Source organism: Piliocolobus tephrosceles, chromosome 4 (assembly GCF_002776525.5).
Source record: "Piliocolobus tephrosceles isolate RC106 chromosome 4, ASM277652v3, whole genome shotgun sequence".
NCBI lineage: Eukaryota > Metazoa > Chordata > Mammalia > Primates > Cercopithecidae > Piliocolobus > Piliocolobus tephrosceles.
Window position 1 is genome coordinate 160,215,964 of NC_045437.1, and position 22,704 is coordinate 160,238,667.

General features: G+C 37.0%; 1 protein-coding gene across 1 annotated transcript in view; it reads right to left on the reverse strand.

Moving 5' to 3' along the window:
• Positions 1 to 22,704, reverse strand: part of ADAMTS19 (ADAM metallopeptidase with thrombospondin type 1 motif 19) — a 252,046-nt gene that overhangs the window by 24,352 nt on the left and 204,990 nt on the right. The window contains exons 18-20 of the mRNA XM_026454497.1: positions 19,952 to 20,105; positions 6,899 to 7,034; positions 610 to 814 (exon numbers count right to left, since the gene is read on the reverse strand). Of these exons, the coding sequence (XP_026310282.1) occupies positions 610 to 814; positions 6,899 to 7,034; positions 19,952 to 20,105 (495 nt within the window). The remainder of the gene's footprint in view (positions 1 to 609; positions 815 to 6,898; positions 7,035 to 19,951; positions 20,106 to 22,704) is intronic.

Below are 22,704 nucleotides of genomic sequence, written 5' to 3' on the forward strand. Positions count from 1 at the left end.
GGAACACAACTGTATGTTATATACTACAAACCTGTAGGGGTTGGGAGGGTGCAATGAGTTAAACAACCTTGGGTTCAAATCCCAGCTCTACCACTTAGGTAGGACTTAGGGTAAACTGTTTACTTTCTCTGCGCTATATTGCTCTTACTTACAAAATGATGAAGCTTAAGTTTCCTGCACAGGTGATTAAATATAAACAATATACTAAACATTAAGTAAAAATGCACTCCTTGTTCACATATAATAATTAAATGTTAATTTTCTTTCTTTCCATTTTAAATGTTCAGCGATATGCAATGAGTTAAGTGTGTCTTTTAATATGTGCCAGCTCAGGAGTGTAGTCATACTATATAAGTAAAAATGCAAAATTTAAAATGTATATAAAATATGCCCTTGATTATGTTGCAATATTTATAGAATAGAAAGTAAATATCTTTGTATTTTTCTATTTCAAAATTATTTGAATGTATTACTTTAATCATTAACAAAATTAATAAAGAGTATAGAAAAACATAAACTTCCATGCAGATTCTGAACATGATCCAACCTGATCTTGTACAAGCTAAGAGTCAGAGTAGGAACGGGAATAGAAATGGGGCATGTATGCACCTCAGACCACACTCCCGCCTCCCACACGGTCATGCAGTCCTGGCCCTCACAGCGCTGGGCAGAGGCGGGCTTGGGCCCAATGCAGTCCCTCTCTCGGGCTCTAATCAGAGTTCCATTGCTCAGTTGTTGGGTACAGGCCACTTGTCTGCTCTGCATCCCTTTTCCACAAGTGCGTGAACAGGGGGTCCATTCTGTCATCATCCACCTGAAAGTAAAGCAAGAGTCACTGGAAACAAGTTAAAAGATACCTATGTATGTGTATTAGTCTGTTCTCACGCTGCTAATAAAGACATACCCAAGACTGGGCAATTTACAAAGGAAAGAGGTCCAGTTGACACAATTCCATGTGGCTGGGGAGGCCTCACAATCTTGGTGGAAGGCAGGGAGAAGCAACACACATCTTATATGGCAGGAGGCAAGAGAGGGCGTGTGCAGGGGAAGGCCCCTTTATAAAAGCCATCAGATCTCTTGAGACTTATTCACTATCATGAGAACAGCATGGGAAAGACCCATCCCCATGATTCAGTTACCTCCTACTGGGTCCCTCCCGTGATGTGGGAATCACGGGAGCTACAATTCAAGATGAGATTTGGGTGGAGACACAGTCAAACCATATCACTACCATATATTTTGACATGTCTAGAGGTAGCAGAATGTTAGACAGTGACATTGTATCTTTTTTTTTTTTTTTTTTTTTTTTTTTTTTTATAACCAAACACAATAGTTTTCTCCAAGATGCCCAGGCTTCCTCTTGCTTTGAATGCTCTGTATTTCTTGTCTCAGGAACTTGTTCTTATTAGAATCTCAGTGTCCATCAGACTCTGTCCATGTCATATTATAAACTGTCTTTCACTGCTTACCATATCACTATACTGTGGGACTTTGTAAGTATAAAATTGCTAATATCCAGGAGTTATTCTTATTCTTTGTAATTTATATCTTTACAATAGCCTGATGTATTGGGTATCACAACTATCATGGCCAAATTTACAGAAAGGGAAACTCAGGCACACAGAGGTTTAATAACTTACCAAGGGTTACAAAGTTGTGGCACCAACAATTCAAATGAGGCTGTAGACTACTTAACAGTGAGAGATGTGGGGGTATTAGCAAAGTAACAGAAGCCTGTGATTGGCCTCTTCCCTGGACAAAGAAATCACCAAGGTATGACACTTAGCAGCAACTAGATTTCTGTGACCAGGCTATATCCTCCCACATGGAGTTACATATGCTTCTTTAGGCTAGCCAATGTCTAGCTTTGATATGATCATAGACACTGGAGCATATTTAAAATGCTCCATTTAAAATGATTCATACTTACTCATATGTTTTTCTAGCTTCATCTCCCACTTGTTTGGAAAATAAACCATATGCTCATCTTGCTTACCAAACACTTTCTATTTTCACCTCATGACATCCTGTGCCTGGATCCTTGACAGCCAGCCCCACGCCCATTCCTCCTAGAAGGGCTTCTCCATTCAACCAATGGGGACTGACCTTTCCTTTGCTCTCTATCACCTGGCTTGTAGCACTCACATGACTTATTACATATTCCCTAGGGAAGCAGAGGGGCTACCTAATGAATTTGGCCTTCTTTTGTTTGTAATATATAAGTTCCTCAAAGGTATATATCAATGTTTTGTTTTTGTTAGCATCCGTAACACTTTTACATAATAGCTTTTCATAAAAATTTTCTTTTTTATTTTATCTTTTTTTTTTTTTGAGATGAAGTCTCACTCTGTCGCCCAGGCTGGAGTGCAATTGCGTGATCTTGGCTCACTGCAACCTTCGCCTCCTGGGTTCAAGCCATTCTCCTGCCTCAGCCTCCCAAGTAGCTGGGCCTATGGGCATTTGCCACCATGTCCGGCTAATTTGTGTATTTTTAGAGAAGGGGTTTCACAATGTTGGCCAGGCTGGTCTTGAACTCCTGACCTCAAGTGATTCATCCGCTCTGGCCTCCTAAAGAGGTGGGATTACAGGCATGAGCCATTGTGCCCAGCCATAAACTTTCCTTGAAATGGAATTTATGTTTCTCTCTGTTTTACAGAAGTAACCTTAATTATTCCAGATTTACCAAAACCAAGTATTCCTAGCAATGATCCACATTTTGAGGAGTCATATCCTCTTACAGCCTAGTAAATCTCATCTGTAAGTTAGTTTAATTGTAAATGATTTTATGTTTCTATTTCGGAGAAAGGAAATAGAAGGCTTTACAAGGTTATTTTTTCCTGGTCTATCCAGCATGTTGCAGACCTGCCATTTTTGTTTGGAGTTCCCTGGTGGATTTCTCCTGAAGTGCATATTTTCCAAATTTAGTCTAGTTTCTGCTTCATATTTCTGCAAGAGAATATCCAGAAAATAATCCCAATCTAAGTCCATCTACATATCTTTTCCAACTATGGCCCTTAGTAGACACTACTGGGTTCTTCTGTACTGAAAAGAGAATTATTTGCAATTTCATGGAATCTCATATTTTTAAGTAAAATAAAAATTTGAGATCCTCAATATAATCATAAAAAGTTACTTTTGCTATTCCTTATGAAAACCACTGAAAAATAAGGACTAAAATATAAAATGTATTCTAATGAAAGAAAACATTTTCGTGGTTTAGAACTTACCTAATTTGGAAGGATCCCATTTCCTTATCTCTAAGAGACCTTCTACTTACAAAGGTATTTACTAGTGAATTCATCTATTTTATATTTGGCCCATAGAATGCCATCAGGCCATTTAGTGACTTTTTCAGTAAATGTTAATGGAAATTAGAAATTTTTACTAAGTTGGAGAAAGGGGAAAGACAGGAGGAATAAAGGATGTACTCTTCCAGTCAGTCTTGGAAAGTTTTCCTGTGGTGACCCTTAGTAATTGCCCATGTTCATTTCTTTCTTTCCAATATTTTGCTTAACCTCACTAACATCACAGCTTCGTGGTTCAAAATAAATTGCCTCCTTTTCCAAGGGAAGGGAGATAATAATCTCTAACAAAAAGACTTCCAGTCTCCAGCTGCAAAAATTTCTCACTCAGAAATGTACTGACCTTTTAAAACTATTCATTTTACCAAGTCATTATTGAGACATTTTTCTCCAAGATAGTTGAGGTCAGGGAATGAAAAATAAATAGTGTGTTGTATTGTACACTCTGCTCCTTCACAGACCAACTTGGGAAACAACAAACACGCTCTAGTCCTCAAATCAGTTCATTCAAGATTCCTGATGTATCAGAAAAAGCCATGGCTCTTTCACCAAATTGGAACAACTATATGGCAATATGAAACAAATTATGTTTTGAAGTGTTTTAATATTATTTAACACAAGATAATTTAGCATCTTAATATCTATTAAAGGGGATAGAGAATTCTGAGGAACAGCAGTGACAGTAAGGATCCTGGTTCTTTAGCTGACAGGGCCAAGGCCAAAAATGTTACTTTATGTATCTGTCCAGCACTGAATGGAAATGATCCAAGGACCTGAAGGTAGGCAAGGATAATTCCCTAGGTCACTGTACCTGATTACTACTCTGTATCATGAAAAAGCTTTACTAGTTCACACACTTATGCAGTTAGGCTGTAAAGCCTGCACCCAGGAAGGTGCAAAGAACATGACATTACTGAAGGTATGTTCATGTACTTTTCTCTTATGCACATCCTTTTATATATCATTCTTCCAGTTCTTTTAAAGCAGATATTTGCCTGGGACAGGATTGTTAAGAGCAAGAATGCAAAAGACAGGAAAAGATGATAATCAGCTTCTACTACTATAAACCAAAAATAGAATTCTAAGCCCCCCAGCTGACTGAATGGACCCTCCTCTCTTAGCTAAGGGTACACAACTAAATTTGAAAAACTAGTTCAGATCATTTATATGAAAGGAGGGTGGTTAGACATGCCTCATTATTACTCTCCTTCCTTTGGAGCTCAGGCATACAACTGACCAGCATTAACATTAAAACAGAGATCCTAAGACTAACTGAATAGACTCTTTATAGCAAAAGATACTAAAATCCAACTTGACTCTACTATAATATCACATGACAGATAGCAGGGTCTTCAAAGAAATCAAACTATTTTACCCCAAAATTTGACATACTTTGAAATGGCCCTGCAAAGCTCTGTCTTGTTGGGGAAACTGACATTCTGTAGAGAATCCCCTTCCCTTTCCAGGCCTTTTGCTGATACTTTAGAGATTGGCTGAGAGTCTAGCACATTTTAAGGGTCTGAAGAGGAAATACTGCCATCTATTGCCCCTGGAGGTTGGCCACCTAGGAGACTTCATCTACATAATATGAACCTTGGTCTCTACAACCCCTTATCTTAACCCAGACACTCCTTTCTGTTGATTCCAGGTCTTCAGATAATAATTTAACCCTCAACCAATTGCCAATCAGAAAATGTTTGAATCCACCTTTGACCTGTAAGTCACCCCTCCCCCAACAGTTTCGAGTTAGACCAAACCAAGTTATGCCTCACATGTACTGATTGATATCTTACATCTTCCTAAAACACATAAAACCAAGCTGTAACCCAGTCACCTTCAGCAAATGTTCTCAGGGCCATGTGAGACCATGTCATGGGTCATGATCTACAACTTTGGCAACATAAGCTTCTAAATTGATAGGAGACCTGTGTTAGATACATTTTGCTTTACAGTATCTAAAATATATCAAATCTACAGAAAGCAAACCTTGAAATTCAAACTTTGTAGATGAAGTATTTTCCAAATTTTTTTTTTTTTTTTTTAGATGTAGTTTTGCTCTTGTTGCTCAGGCTGGAGTGCAATGGCACGATGTCTGCTCACCACAACCTCCACCTCCCGGGTTCAAGTGATTTTCCTGCCTCAGCCTCCCGAGTAGCTAGGATTTACAGGCATGCACCACCATGCCTGGCTAATTTTGTATTTTTAGTAGAGAGGGTGTTTCTCCAAGTTGGTCAGGCTGGTCTCAAACTTCCAACCTCAGGTGATCCCAAATTCTTCTCAGCTTTCATTAACATAGCATGGATAGATTTAGAGGGTTTTAGTAATTGAGTTTCCATGGGGGGGTGTGAATAGGGAAATCAGGACTAAGATTGGTCTGCATGACACTAATACCCAAAGAGATTAAGAAAGAAAAGCTCAAATATGGTTAATTAGCAACTTTGTTCCTCTCCCTCTTACCTCCCCCATGCCTACTCTTTGTGGTAGATGGCCATGAAGACAGTTATGTCAGTTATAAACTGCTATAAAATGACAAATTATCTGCCTATCTGAATTGTAGGATGTGTAAATTCACCATGAAGGCATTACAGAAGCTCTTGTGAGGGGAAGATCAATGCTCTGACTACCTCAGAACTTACAACTATGTCCTCACTCACTGGGCTTCAACAAATTCCTGAGTGTCAGGACAAAGTAAATATTCCTGTCCCAATATTCCGAGGAATCAGTCCAGCCTCACTCTTTCTGTCATCCCATTCCTAAAAGTTTTCAGGATTTTGGACACCAGGGCTGAGTCCCAATCAAGCTAAGCCTTAATTTTTATGTGAAAGCAGGTAGATTGGAGCCCTGTGTTGGCAGCCATGCCAAGTAGCCTCGTTGCGAGGCTGGTCCAAAATTACACTCAGGTTCCACTCATCTGTCTTTGTCCCAACTTCCAGTAACTAAAGCATGGACTTCTTTCTTCCTATTCCAGTTACAGCGGCTCAGCATTGCTGTTTTGTCCTCTACTTGTGAATTTCTTGTCTGCTTTGTTACCTAATACTCATTGGGGAGTGTCAGAGGAAACCAAAGCATCCGTGGTACAGTAACTGGGACCTGGGTCAGAAAGTTGGTGATGAGAGATCGGAGACTGGGCAGTTTGCTTTGGGAACTCTGGCTAGGAAGTGAGAAATTAGCCAGAGGAATCGGAAACACTACACTAGCCCTATTCTGCTGGGGTCTGGGTCATGGCAGTCCTAGTTTGGTTTATGTTACTGTTGGCAAATTCTAACACACCATTTTGGAGAATTCAGGAGCAAACAGCTATGTTTAACCTAATAACAAGGTTTTTGCAGAGGGGACCTAGAGCTTATGAAATGATTTTAAATAAAAAGTGGTTTTAATTACTCCTCAGCAACCATCCCTCCTAATACCCCTTCCTTAAGTGGAAAATTCTTGGCCTTGCTTTCTTAGATCTTGCTTATTTAATACCTTATATTTTGGTACATATCCTTTGGCAATGTTTTTAAGAAAATGTGATTTCAATGATATTCTGAGCATGTTTTAAAGGACAGCAATTTAATGGACAAATAATGCTTTAAGGGTCGCTGGAGTAGGGTTACCTTGTTTGACATGGTTGCTCATTGCACTTTCGAATCTGTGGCTCTGGCTTGGTTAAGTATTTGCATTTCTTGTTGTCCACAATGCTGATATTTTTGCTCATGATTTTTGTGCAGGACACCGTTGTCTTCCTTTCTCCTGAAAAGAACAAACAAACAAAGAAATATTATTATAGGCCTTCATGTAATGGATTTAGGAGGTGTTCATAGGCTTATTGTGCTTATTTTTTATTTAAAAAACTTTTTTATAAATTCAATTTTCATTTTAGTAAAATTTTTTAATTGATTCATATTAGATGTGCATATTTTCAGGGTATATGTGATAATTTGATACATTCATATAATAAAAGCAGGGTAAGTTGGAATCCATCATTTAAATATTTATCTTTTCTTTATGCTAGGAACATTTGAATTATTCTCTTCTAGTTATTTTGAAGTGTACAATTTATTAATGTTAACTATAGTCACTCCATTGATTTATTGAACACCAGGTCTTATTTCTTCTATCAACTTTTATTTTAGATTCAGAGGGTATACCTGCAGGTTTGTTACATGTTACTATACTTTTCAAAGATATTTTAAACAAATTTTAGAACAGTGAAGATATTATTTATAATTTACATAACAAAACGTACCTCTAGGCTTAAAAGGGATGAGTAATAAATTTTCCTTGTTAAAAATTAAATGGCAAGTTTTATATACAAAGTGATCATGACAACATAAATTAGCAAGATACAAACAAGATATTGTAAAGGATTGTGGCCATCTTTTAGCATGAAGTGATGGAAAGCTATATTTCCATAAAGTTAAATCTCCCTAATACGCCTTCCTGAAAGCACATAAACATGTGTGCACATTTTTACCATTTGGTTTGTACATCATTAGTGCTTTATAATAAGGTATGGAAAGCACATTTATTGTGAGTATAACTCAGACCTTTATTCTTATCACCTCTAATAAAGACCCCAAGAATTCTAGAAATCTTTACCCAAATGATTGTCATCATCTGTAAGAAAAGACATGGGACTCTTACCATCTTTTACGGGATTTCAGAAAACTGACTTTTCTACTTTCTCTAGTATGATAAAGTTTGATTATAGGATGTAAAAATGACAATTTCTATGCTGTATTCATTTTGCTTACACAGCCCTGTAAGCACACTTCCTTTACAGGAGTTATATTATCCATCTTACAATTAAAAAGTCTAGTAAGTATGTGCTAATTTCTGTTTCTCTTTGAAAAAGTCTTATATGTAAATTTCTTGTGAGTAGAAAATGATACACATCTGTATAAGATGTAATAATCTTATTTAATCCATTGTTTGACACTATAAGATAGTTAAATCAGCCCAAAATTTTGAAGCCAGATGGATCATGAAGAAGTAAGAAGACATCGTAAGTCTGCTGCTGGTTCACTACGGAAAGGCCCATTAGTTAAGGTTCTATGACTGACATGCATGATAATTAGGAAGCTTAGAGCATTCATGCTAGTAATAACAAACAAGAAAAGCTGGGCTGGTGGCAGGGAGGTCATTCTGCCCCTCAATTAACAGAGACAGCATCTGGCACCAAGAATGAGGAAGGAAGGGATGTAGACAGAGAGGCACTTTGAATAATTTTGGAATACCTTTTACTTTAGTTTGGGAGATGGTAAGAGACAACTAGGTGGCCAAGTAAAACGCAAAATAATGGCTTTAGGTTCAGAGTCTTTCCTTGATTTCCTCTCAACAGCTCTGAGCATAGTCCTACCACAATTTGTAGTATAAAAACACAACTGCATTTGTATACATGTGTACATTAAATAATTATTCTGTGATTATTGCATGTCATGTTATTAAAACCATTTGGACCTTTAGTTCTATCAACAGTGATAACATAATGTTGGCTAAGTTATTCCCTTTATAGGAAATCTTGGAGTACTGATGGAATGCAACTTATTCTATGGGGGCTCAATATAGACAAGAGTGTCAGGCAGGTAACAGGCCCTTTCCTTTGAGTGGAACGAGGTATGCCTCCTACCAGTACCCTGTGGCATTCCAGAAGTGTACACTGGTGGGCCAACAATGGGGAGGGCCTTGAGATGACATCCAACCACAGGTTAAAAAGTGGATTAGGAAAAAAATCATGGCCTATAGGCAGATGAATTAGAAAACAGTACTCATCCTCCACATAGAGGTGGCCCCACAGCAGGCTGCATGGCTTGGCAAATGGAACATGGACTGGATTGCAGTGCCCTTGGCTGAAGACGTTAAGCAGTGCACAAACTGCCTGAATATGGGAGCTACACCCTCTGAGGTCCTCTTGAGCGAACCTTTGCAGCTCATGCAACAAGGTGACCTGATGCTAACTTGTAGAGGAAAGGCAGTCTTTCATGTCCCTGGCAGACACTTAGAAGCTGTCCATGCTATTCCTTGGTAGGTCAAGAAGGATGAGGTGTAGATTAAGACTTAATCACAGTAGTGTTCAAAACCCAACAACTTCAAATAATTTTCAGATAAACTGCTGGAGAAGCAGAAATGACATCATGCTGTCTTTTTTTTTTTTTTTTTTTTTTTTTCACATGGAGAAAACAGGCCTCACGAGGTAAGATTTACCTAAATGTAAAATTTTGGGACAGATTTTTGATTTTTGGTCAGCTTCCTCTTAGCTTCCTATGCTTCAAGGGCTCTTTTAGGACCTGAAGTACATATCAAATAGATATTATGCAGATTTTGTATAATGCTAGCTTAGGTATTATTTCTACATTATTATGATGCGATAGCCAAAAGCAGGATTAAAGTAAATACTACTTTTAAGAAATATAAATGTTAGTTCTAAAATTTAACTCGAAGCCTTGACACTTTTACAGAATAGATGCAGTTGCCTAAATTCATTTAAATGATAACATTTTGCCTACTGCAACACAAAAACATGATGGGCATTATCCAGAAAGCTTTTGCTGCACATATATGTAGTCACAGAATAAATAACCTAAGGCTGATTATAATGCTTTTTTCCCCATCCTTAGAAAATATTTAACCTTAGTTACATGAGCCCACTGCTTGTGTACTGAGATACTGAAAAAGAATTTTTTAACTATAAGTATTGTCATATCAAAAGGGATACAGGTATCGGCATCCTTTTAGGGACACGTTAGTGGTTTTCTAAGAAAGTGTGAAAGTGCATGAGTATGAAATGAGACATTTTTATTGACATTGTAAGAAAGGACTCCTACATCGTAAGTTTTTGGCAGCCAGGGGAAGCTTAGCTCTTTTTAAAAATTTCATTGAACACAAACAATAGAATTATAGGCCGGGCGCGGTGGCTCAAGCCTGTAATCCCAGCACTTTGGGAGGCCGAGACGGGCGGATCACGAGGTCAGGAGATCGAGACCATCCTGGCTAACACGGTGAAACCCCGTCTCTACTAAAAAATACAAAAAACTAGCCGGGCGAAGTGGCGGGCGCCTGTAGTCCCAGCTACTCGGGAGGCTGAGGCAGGAGAATGGCATAAACCCGGGAGGCGGAGCTTGCAGTGAGCTGAGATCCGGCCACTGCGCTCCAGCCTGGGCGACAGAGCAAGACTCCGTCTCAAAAAAAAAAAAAAAAAAAAAGAAAAAAAACTCATTGATCAGTGACAGACGCGTTACGCCTAAGATCTTAAAGCCATATGGAAATGTTATTGTTTGAGTTTTTCTTTTGTATATTTAAATGTCCCAGCCAACACAGGAAATTTCCATTCTAGTATCCAATAGCAGTATCTACAACGCATCCAATACTGTGGCACCTAGGGACAAATGGAAAGTGATGAAATAACTGGCCTTCTGCCTAAATTATGAGAGCTGTAGGCTGTTGACAGAGTATTACTTGCTTTATGGTGATTAACTTCACCTCTTGGTCATTCCCATTAAATTAGTCTTGGGAAAATCTGTCTGGATGTTTTGAATACAATTATAAATATAAAATAACCATTATGCATTCATCTCTATTGAATTGCAATATCTGAAAATGAAGGTTAACTTTTATTTATTAACTCTTTGTGCTTTGGAAATTTAACAAAGACTAGACATTATATCAAGTGAGCTGCCTTTTCCAGTTTCACAGATAAGCTGACACTTTTTACTATAAAATATATACTCTGTATTTAACTCATAAAATGGATATTTCAAAATAAAACTAAATTCTGTTGAGGTATATCACATTACTAGAACTTGCATTGTAAATGCTGAAACATATTCTTGGTTGTGGGTTCAGTGTTTCAATAAGAATAACTGAAACTTTCTATATATTATTTAACATTCTAAAATTTTAAATTAAATTATAGAACTCTATAAGACAGAGACTATGTGTGTGTCTGTCTGTGTGTGTTTGTAAATTTCTTTATAATTTTTATAATTTTCTTTTAAAATTTCTACGTATTAATTTTCTATTGGATTAACAATGGCCAGTAAGAATGAGAACCAAAAGTAAGTATACTTTGATGAGGACGAAGGATTTTCTCTGAGCACTTCCTAGACTTTGTAAAATGCTGATTATTTTTTACACCTACATTTATTTAAGTTAAACAACTTTCAAAATCATGTATGCCATTTACTTTTTATCCTTTTTTTACATTAAAAAATGTTATTCCCTAAGGATATTGTCTGAGTGTTAAAATGACTAGTTCATTTTTTTTATTTTAATGAAAATAATTTACTTTGCTTTGTTCACAACACCTAATATATAACTAATCTGATCTTGCCATTTATATGCATGCAAATATTTTAATGAGATCCCATAGCTGTCAAGTTAAATTTAACTTAACTGTTAGCATAACACTCAAGGACCTTCATGAATTGGCTTTCATCCTACTTTTCTGACCAAATCACTTCCCACCCACCAATCCTCATATTTTACACTCTAGTAATAACATTTTCACTTCCAAGAAAGTCTTCCACTTGGCACGTGGGTGCCTTTGCACCAAGGCATATCCTTGGAAGACTTTCTATATCTTCCTTTATCACTGAGTATGGTGATTTTATTATTATCTGACTTCCACTAGATGGACTGTGAGTTCTCTTAATGAAAGATATATTCATCTTTGGACCACCTGGCAATAGTGGGTGCATGGTCAATACTGGTAAAGGAATGAATGAGTGAAATATAATCATGTAATTCAAGCTGTCAGTGCCTTCTGCATTAAGAGGCTCATCTCAATACTATGTTTCCTAAAATGATGGAAAAATCATTTGCAAACTAAATGATAAATTATCAGGAATCCAGTTCCTCTTATGGCAAATCCAGTTCCTGGATTATCACTTAAGTATTAAAAATCAAAGTTATGAATAGTTTCTGTCAATATGTTTTTATTAGTATATGAAATAATATCTAATTATATTAGATATTGAAATAAAATAATGCAGAGAAAAAATAGAAAAGATATTCTGGTGCATTTTCTTTGGCAAATAATGTTTATTTTGGTACATGCATAGTACATTTAAAATGTAAAAACAGGCCAGGGGTGGTGGCTCACGCCTGTAATCCCAGCACTTTGGGAGGCTGAGGTGGGTGGATCACGAGGTCAGCAGTTTGAGACCAGCCTGACCAACATGGTGAAACCTGGTCTCTACTAAAAATACAAAAAAATTAGCTGGGCATGGTGGCAGGTGCCTGTAATCCCAGCTACTTGGGAGGCTGAGGCAGGAGAATCACTTGAAACCGCAAGGTGGAAGTTGCAGTGAGCTGAGATTGTGCCACTGCACTCTAGCCTGGGCAATAAGAGCCAAATACCATCTCAAAAAAAAAAAAAAAAAAAAAAAAAAAAAAAAGAAAAGAAAAAGTAAAAACAGAACAAATCACACCCTTATATGTTCTTTCCTAGGTTAAATATATTCTAGAGGGTTTTAAAAGGTATAGGCATTTGAATACTGAAATGTTTTCCTCCGCTTGGACCCAAAGGCTTGGATATCTACTTATGATCTCGATATGGACAAGGGAAGCAGTGTCTAGAGGATCCCAGGACAGTCAAAAGCTAGAGAGACTTGGACTGGTGTGAAGAATGTAGAATGTTGGCTTACTTTTTTTCCTTCAGAGTAGATCTGCTTAGGATTTCCTAAAAGCATGTTTAACTCTTCATGTGTTTCAAAAGGGGTTACTGAATTTTGGGGTCCTCATGCTATTTTATTTCATTAATCTATTCACTAGATCAAAACAATTCTTAAAGTTATGCAGTTAATGCTGATTCCACACACAATTCTCAGATATTTTGGAGTAATACATTTATAATGCCTCTGAAGACTAAGATCACTTAAAACAGGTCTTTAATGTCAAAAGGAACCTTCCAGCAAACTGATCTACGCTTCTGAGGTGCCAAAATAAATTTAAACCATTCCTCCAAATATTTTAAGATGATTTAGAACTCTAATGCAAAGCAAACATTTCTTTCACAAAAACATTTCAAACTGTTTAAAATAAAAGAACTAGTTTTAATGACCAATGTTAAAATACAAAATAATATGTCAATTCAAATATTTCTAGAATTATCATTAGACTCAAAAGACTGTGATAGAAAGTGTAATAACTTACGTACATATGTTAAACTGTTGAAAAAATTTACCTGAGATCGTCAGCCTTCATTAGAGATTTTAAGGCAGTATTCATTTTAAAAGAGAGAATTTGGCCGGGCGCGGTGGCTCAAGCCTGTAATCCCAGCACTTTGGGAGGCCGAGACGGGTGGATCACGAGGTCAGGAGATCGAGACCATCCTGGCTAACACGGTGAAACCCCGTCTCTACTAAAAAAATACAAAAAACTAGCCGGGCGAAGTGGCGGGCGCCTGTAGTCCCAGCTACTCTGGAGGCTGAGGCAGGAGAATGGCCTAAACCCGGGAGGCGGAGCTTGCAGTGAGCTGAGATCCGGCCACTGCACTCCAGCCTGGGCGGCAGAGCCAGACTCCGTATCAAAAAATAAATAAATAAATAAATAAATAAATAAATAAATAAATAAATAAAAGAGAGAATTTTCATCTCTCAGGCTTTTCATATCTTATAATAACTGACAACAATAAATTAATACATATGTATAATAAGTTCAGTTTGAGTTACCATTTTAAAACTTAGTTTGAGATGCTGATGTAAAATATAATTATGATAAAAATTATCTAGATAACCATATCCTTTTAATGTTTATTTTCCCACTTATTACAGTATTGGCAATTTAATATCTTACAGCAGAATTAGAAAAATCACATCTTATACACAAATTTTATACTGCGCTTGTGGTACTTTATTTGCTCTTAATATATTCTTGTGAAGTAGAATACTGCTATTATTATTCCTCTTTGCTGTTGAAGATAAATTTTGCATGAATCTGTTTCCAATATTCTGTGCTTTGAACTTACTCTCATTTAATTCATGAATATGCTGAAAGATTAGAAAGCTCTTTCTGGCTATAAAATCGATGATATGAAGTCAGAAATGATGCGATCCTTGAAATTCTGTCCATCCACTTTATTTATGAACTGCAAAGGAAAATAATATCCAAAAGCCCAGAAATATTTTGGCATTGAAATGAATATGCACCCTATTAACATAGAGATAATTGAAAACTGTTGACTAAATACAGTGGAGTAGAGTTGGAAGAGGAGATCTATTCAAGCACAAATCATATAGAAGTTGTGTATTATTAGAATGACTATTTTACAAAATCAGCCATTTGAAATAAAAATAAGAGCATATTTAATTCTTACATAACAGAATATAATAAAACGTCCATTTGTATCCAAAGAAAACCTAAATAATCTCTAGAGGACATGCTGTATTTTGTGCAAATAAACTACATTAAGTCTCCTGAGCCATTCATGAAGGCAGTACGACGAGGAGGAAAGAAGACTTGAACCCCTGAGTCATTGATTCTAATCCTGGCTCTACCCAAATGGGCCATGTGACCTTGGGAAGTCACTTAACCTCTGAGCCCTTCAATTTTCTCATGTCGATAATTAAGAAGTTATGTTTAAGAATATCTAATATTTTTCCTGACCCTGAAACAAAAAGAATTTATAGTCCATCTCTATTTCTTAATGCTTAGCAATTGGTAAAACGTAGTTTAGGAAGTAATTAATGTAATTTTGGGAAAAATGTTGACCCTAGACAATTTGCTTTTTCAAATTGAAGACTGAGAAGTTCTACATGTTTAACTTCTTCTGATGCAGCATTTATTAGATCAAAATGGTAGAAGAAAGAAAAAATGAGAATAAAAAAAATTCACTGGGCAAACATTTTCCTGTCTAGAGTTTTAAATGTAAATGGATTTTAACAACTTCTTTTCAGTGGTATCAGGGGAACCATCAGCCTGTCCATCACTTTACTCCTCTATTGCCTCCCCCCAACCAAAAGATAGGGGCTTGTTGGTAGGATTGCAGATATGACTAAGAATCTCATCTAAGTTATGTTAAAGAGAAAAATGTAACTGTGTATATTTTTGTTATGAATGTGTTTGCTTCTATTTTGTGCCTTTGTTTTTTATCTGGGTATAGAAGGTGAAGCACAGTCTCTTAAGAAAGATGAGCCCCTGGCATCAGTGTAGGACGAGTGGAGCAGAGGAACAGGAATTTGTGAATTTGGGTGCATGTGGGAGCATCAGCAGGAGAGGATGGGAGGACAGAAGAGCTCAAGTCATAGGGCAGTAATAGGGCCCAGGAGGGGAAACACAGCCACTAAAAGTTTCTTGTGGTAAGGCTAACTGAAAACATTTTCTTAAATTGAGAGAGTGATTTGAAATATTTTTGTTGTAACCTTATATCCTTGGGGAGCAAAGTGAATTCCTTACAACTTCACCATTCCTCTGCCCCCGATGTTGCCTTTGCTCTGGTAAAGGTGCTCCTGGAGTCAGATAAGAACCTCAAAGCTCTGAGCCCTCTGCCAAAGGCTGCTCCTTCCCACTCTATGCTCCTTGAATATTCTTGGCACCTTCTCCTCCTAAAGATACAGCTTCTTACTCTCCCTGTAGCCCTCAGCGGGGCGACCATTGTTTTGCTCACTTCCAGGTACCTTTGGATCTAAACGTGGTGGGGCTGCCATGCTCCCCGCTGGCAACTACCAGACTCCTCTCCCTTTCTGTTCTGTAATCTCAGCTCTATTTTCTGATATCATCCTCTATATTTCCAGTCTTTTAGTACCATGAGACTAACAAGTCTTTCCCTTTAGCACCCTGAGACTAATAATTCTTTAACCCCTCAAGACCCTATAATCCATCAATCCTATCACCGTTTTACTGTCTTTCCTGCCCCTGTATCTTTATGTTCCTCCTATTGCACCTGAAGTCCACAATCCACCACTTTCAGCTTCTTGCATACCACCTCAGGTCAAGCACTTACTCCTCTTTTACTTTATCATACTCACTTGGCAATTTCCAAACTCATTTCACAAGTGCACTCACATGCTGTAAGCTAGAGGGTAACATACCATCATAAGGACTGGTATCATCCTAAATTCATGACCATTAACTTTAAACAGACTATTACTCCAGATAATCAAAATACACATACTCATTTCATTCATTATCTAAGTGATTGATTCACATTTTCTTTTTTTCAAAATTTCAATACTTCCTTCTCCACCCTCACTCTCAACCAGATAGCCTTTACTGAGAAAATAGTTTCAACTGTAAGTTCCCAACACCTATCTTTTCTCCTGTTACTAGTGATGAGTTGTCCATATTTTTGCCTAAAGCCAACTTCACCATCCCATCCCATCCCATCCCATCCCATCCCATCCCATCCGGCTATCACTTCGGTATTTTTTTTGCTCTTTCCTTTGCATCCCTAGCTTTTGTTTTATTCTAAAAAATGCACATTGGCAAACAATGTTGTATAATATGCCCTATTGAAAACAACAACAAACTCCTTTGACTCATATCCCCTCTTACCACTGCCACGTTTGTTTTATATCCCCTCTTACCACTGCCACATTTGTTTTCTCTTTTCAGCAACATTCCTGAGTTACCTAGAGTCTTTCTTCAATTCTTCTGCTATTTTCTCTTGAATCCATCCACACAGTCTTTTGAGCCAAACACTTTATTAAAATTAATTTTTATAGGATAACCATTGACTTTCATGTTTCAGATATATTTCATTTATAAAATATAATGACTATAATATAACAGTCATTGTCAGGCTACATTATTTTTTATTTATTAGCAACTTTTGATACAGTTGATCATTCCCTCCTTCTTCTAATACTCTCTTCACGTGCCACACAGGAAAGCATTGTCTCCTGCATGTCTTATTTTTTATTTTTTTCCTGCTATGTTGTTGGCTACTCATTTCAATAGGCTTTGCTTGTTTCTCCTCATCAATCCAAGCTCTAAATGGTGGCATACCCCAAGTTTCAATCCTCTAATAGCTTCTCTCTCTCTTCACTCAATATTAGGCTACAGATAAAGAATATATGGATGATATTTTTAAATGCCAAGGATAGATAAAGTCTTTGGTGACTATTCTCATTTGGCATTTAAAAATATCATCCATATATTCTTTATCTGTAGCCTGATATTCACTTCTGAATGCCAGACTTATATACCTAACTGCTTACTTGACATCACACTTAGATGTCCAACAGACATTTCGAATAAAACTCCTAATCCTGCTAGTCCACAGACTTTCTTTTTCTTTTTCTTTGAAATGGAGTCTCGCTCTGTAGCCCAGGCTGGAGTGCAGTGACAGGATCTCGGCTCACTGCAGGCTCCACCTCCCGGGTTCACACCATTCTCCTGCCTCAGCCTCCCGAGTAGTTGGGAGTACAGGCGCCCGCCACCACGCCCTGCTAATTTTTTGTATTTTTAGTAGAGATGGGGTTTTACCATGTTAGCCAGGATGGTCTCAATCTCCTGACCTTGTGATCCGCCTGCCTCAGCCTGCCAAAGTGCTGAGATTACAGGGGTGAGTCACTGTGCCTGGTCTTCCCCAGACTTTTCTATGTAAGGCAGTGGTGAATTAACCCTGCAGGTTGCTTGGCAAAAACCATCAGTCATCCTTGACATATCTCTTTCTCTCATGCTCCACATTTAGTCTATCAACATTATCTATTAGTTCTACTTTCAAAATACATATGGAACCTGACCATTTCCTCCCTCCTCTATTGCTACCACAGTGGTTCAACTATCATCTCTTTCCTGGATTATTGTAGTAACCTCTTGACTGATCACTCTACTTGTACCCTTTTTCTCTACTCACTGTACAATCAATTCAGAAACGGAAGTAACTTTTAAAAACATTAAGTCAGAATAAGTCACTCTTCTATTTAAACCTTCCAATAGCATCCTACATCATTCAGAGTAAAGGAAGGATATACAAGTATTCTTGCTATTCTTTGAGTATGGCAAGCTCTTCTCCTGCCTCAGGGCTTTTGCTTATAATGCTCTGCCCTTGTAGTTGGTGCCCACCCATATCCACTTCAGGTTTTTTAATCAGTGGGATCTTCTGATTGAGGATTTTTCTGACCACCATATTTAAAACTGCACCTACTGCTTCTCATCTTCCCAACTCCTATGTTCCCTCCTCGCTTTATTTTTATCCAGAGTACTTATCGCAATGTGATACCATATTACTTACTTGCATGTTTGCTTTCTGTCTCTTCTCCCAAATCCACTCCCCCAAATCCAGTCACTGCACCTTCCCCACTTCTGCTGCAGCATCATTTTATGTGAACAGTTTATTTGCACAGAAAACAAAATAGATGGTTCACTTCTTTGCACACAATATATATGTATATATCATACTTTTGTATAATTGAATATTTTTTTCAGCATTAAAAGGAATCAGTCACTACAAGGCCATAGAAAATGTGTTCAGTTGAAATGAGAACTGAAATAATATACTGCTGATACAGATACAGATGGATACAAGTGTAAATTGGAAATCTCATGACCTGAGATCCCGTGTTGGCTTTACTACTAACTGGTTCTATGAGCAACCACAATCTACCTAACCTGCAGGACACGATTATCTTATTGGTACAATAAAGGGATAAGATTAGGATTATTATTATTATTATTTTTGAGACCAAGCCTCTCTCTGTCACCCAGGCTGCAGTGCAGTGGTGTCATCATGGCTCACTGGAACCCCCGCCTCCTGGGTTCAAGCAATTCTCATGCCTTAGCCTCCTGAGTACCTTGGATTACAGGTGTGCACCACCACACCTGGCTAAGGATTAAGTAATTTCTTACTGTCACATTTGATGCTGAACTAACTATGTTCTTTTGCCTCCTTAACCTCTAATATAAGACCAAAAATTAAAAAACAAACTTGGAGCACAATTTCAGGATGCATTAATATGTATTGAAAATAGTGGTATACTTTTAAAAAAGAGCAAACTAAAGGAATTGGAAAATTACTTTCTTCATGTGCTCTGTATACAGTTGACCCTCAGTATCAACAGGCTTTGCATCCACAGATTCAACCATCTGCAGATCAAAACCTTCAGATATGAAAGTCTGCCTGTAGGTACTTTCCATCCCATGGCTGGCTGAATTGTGGATGTGGAACCAGCGGATCGAGAGGACTGACTGTGCTACATCATTTTATGTCAGGAGCTTGAGCATCCTCAAATTTTGGTATCCACAGGAGGTCTTGGATACCATGAGCCTTGTGTAGTTAACATAAGTATGCAGACAACATAGAAGCCAGTTCAAGGCTGTTCTTGTCAAATAACTCTTAGGTTCAATTCAGGTCTGTAATTCTTGTGGGCAGGTGTACTTTGGAATTTAGAACTTTTAAGATTTCATAGAAGTAACACAGTGCATAAGTAGTACCTAACAATCTGAATGGTGTCTGGGGAGGCCCCTGTAAACAAATATATTAATACTTATGTAATGTAATGCAAAGAGTAGTCATATTGAGATATGTAACAATCCTAAGTAGCTGTTCTTCCATTCAAAGTAGTTCAGGTGTTTAGCCACTAAACATGTCACACAAAACTTTCAGTTTCTAACTCTTTATGGATTTTGGAATTGCAGATTAGGGATTTTGGATCTGTCTTAATTATCAGTGCTTAATCAGAAAACAACTGATGTTTTGGAAAGATACATGTTTAAAAATCCTTCACCTCCTCCACAAGTGGCATCGCAATCTTCCCAGCTTGTGTGTGTCCACATGAAGAGGGGCTCGGGTGCTTTAGAGCTCTGGTTTTCTGGAAGAGGGTCTGATGGGATAGTGTATTCATAGTGAAGACCATAATTCTGATCCTGAAACAGGAGCACCTATAGTATATAAAAATGATCAAGGCAGATGGGTCAGACTAGAGCACGTGCAATGTAAAGCATAAAATTAACAATATTGATACTTAAAATGCTCATTGCATTTGTGCATGTCTTTTGTTGTTTTTGTCATTGTGGACATACCCTTCTCTTAATGCATACTAGAAACGTGACATTATTCTTACATGGTGATATAGGCATGCTTTTGAAAAGACTGGAGCTTCATACTTACCTCCATGCTAAAAAACATCTTGAAGAAAAGTTCATTTGAGTGAGGTCAGAAATACTAGATCATTTTCTTTCAATCTGATGGACTAGACAGTTTCCCAAAGCATAGTACATGTATAAGATGACTTTAGTTAGGGGTGGGCAAAAGTGGAGGCAGGAGTATGTGTCTTATCAAATATCAAGGTGTGACCCAAAATCTAATACCAAATGTAGAGCAAAGCAAAGATGGACAGGAAGTCGCTGAGTCAAAAGAGGAAGAGGATAGATGACTTCCGAGATCACTGAACTTCATAAAGGCAGAGAATTTCTAAGCAAACCGGAGGACAAGAATTTCATTCCATGTATGCTTACAGTTAACCTTTAATTTTAGCAAGGTTACTGATTTTCCACTTGTAGTATATATTGTTTTCTTTGAAGTTAAATTTATGTTACATGAACTTTTACTATTAACTTAATAATTGTACACTTACGTACATATATATAAACAGTTCAATAAACCATAAAAATACATGAAAATGACTGAACATTGGGCTATACATTGGACTGCACTATATTCAGGGACCATGTCTGTTTTGTTCTCTACTCGTTCCCAGTGCAAGGCTCAGAACTGGATAGTATGGCCACTTGTACATAAATACACCCACCTCCTCCCCCACATACACACATATTTTAATGAAAGATTTAATGAGTATATATATGTATTTCTTTATGCATCCATTTTTAGAAAATATGTCAAGCAATCCCATGGAATATATCACTTCTATGGATCTGAGGATTTTGGAAACAATCTGTATAATATAATACAATACATTAAAAAACATGTACCCAAATTTTAAAATTATGATAAATTATTAAGGAACTTTATTTAATATTTTACGGGCATCAAGGTAGTTGTAATGATAGGTAATGCAGAGTTGACATTCCATAGGAAAATTGAAATGGGCCTAGGTTTAAGTATCTGAAGATTTTTATTATATTTTCTTTCCTTCTTTTCCTCAGCGTTTTGTTCAGTACATCAACAGAATGCCTAAGATGTATTTTGATGTGTGGATTGGGAGACTAGTGTGTCAACTTTATAAATAACTGCATCTATAAAAACAGTAATTTTCAGTTCACAAATGCATAACATATACAGTGTACTAGTTCTAAGTATATCAATGTACTTATTTTGGCTTAAATATGTCATTTGATGTTGCCGATTATAAGTGACTTTCAGCCTAACGAGTTTATAAAGACAGAGAGTTTAAATGAGTTTTTTAAAAATGACATATCTTGTTTATGACTATCCCCAGACTATTATTAATACATAGTTTTTAAATGGATGGAATGAACATGTAAATACCAGCTATTTGTCAATTTATTTAATCACATAAAAATGTGTCTATTTTTCCTAATAAACTACCTTTTCATTGATAGAACTTTAGATTGTCCTTGAATATCTAATGCCACTTAAAACAGAGACATTGGCTACAAAACCATTAGCTTTTTCTTAAACCATTTGAATTTGGCAGTATTCTTTGCAAAAAGGAAAGTGTGACCACGCTACAGTTGAGGGGCACATGTTGAAACATGGCAGCAGAAGGGATTGCCTTTCAAAATTCAGTACAGTCCTTCAATCTGTAATAGTCATTAAAGAAAAAAATATCTTAGAAGTGCAGTTTCCCTTGGATTACTGAATAAATCCAGGTCACATAGATGCCTTCTTTTAGACATAGTTCACTGACTTTAATTATGCTTCATGCTTCCAGGAAAAACCTTGGTAATTACCAGTTAGATTAAGGATTCTGCAGCAAGGAAACTCCCTCCACCCAACACTAAAGTCTCACATATAGTGTTTTCAAATTCTGAATTAGAAGTTTAGTAAAGAAGCCTTGGTCTTACACCATAAAATAAAAACAGGGGAGGTTACCCTTATTAAAGGCAGGCAACATGATGGCATTTTATGCAATACAATCATTAAACATATGTTTGCTGTTGATACTGTTATTATAAGTGACCAAATGGAATGAAACATATTATTCATACAATATTTGTTTCTTTATTTTATATTCTCTCTCTAGATGGCATAAGGCAGAGAGTAGGGTTTGCAGCTGAAATTAAATAATAGGATCCAATGGGACTGTGAGGAGATGTACAAAATGATTATTCAAAGTATACTTACATTTATGATTTAAGGCAGTTTGGTATAAAGAACTTGGATCTAAGCTTTGGATCCAAGTTCTTTGGACCTCTATGTCAGTGAGGTAGCAGAGAAGAGTGATTAATACCTAGTTTTTTACAGCTAAATAATTTATTGGACAACACTGAGCACATTGATTAACTTTTCTCATATTTAATTCTTTTTAATCTGTAAGCTAGAGTAATAATAATACAT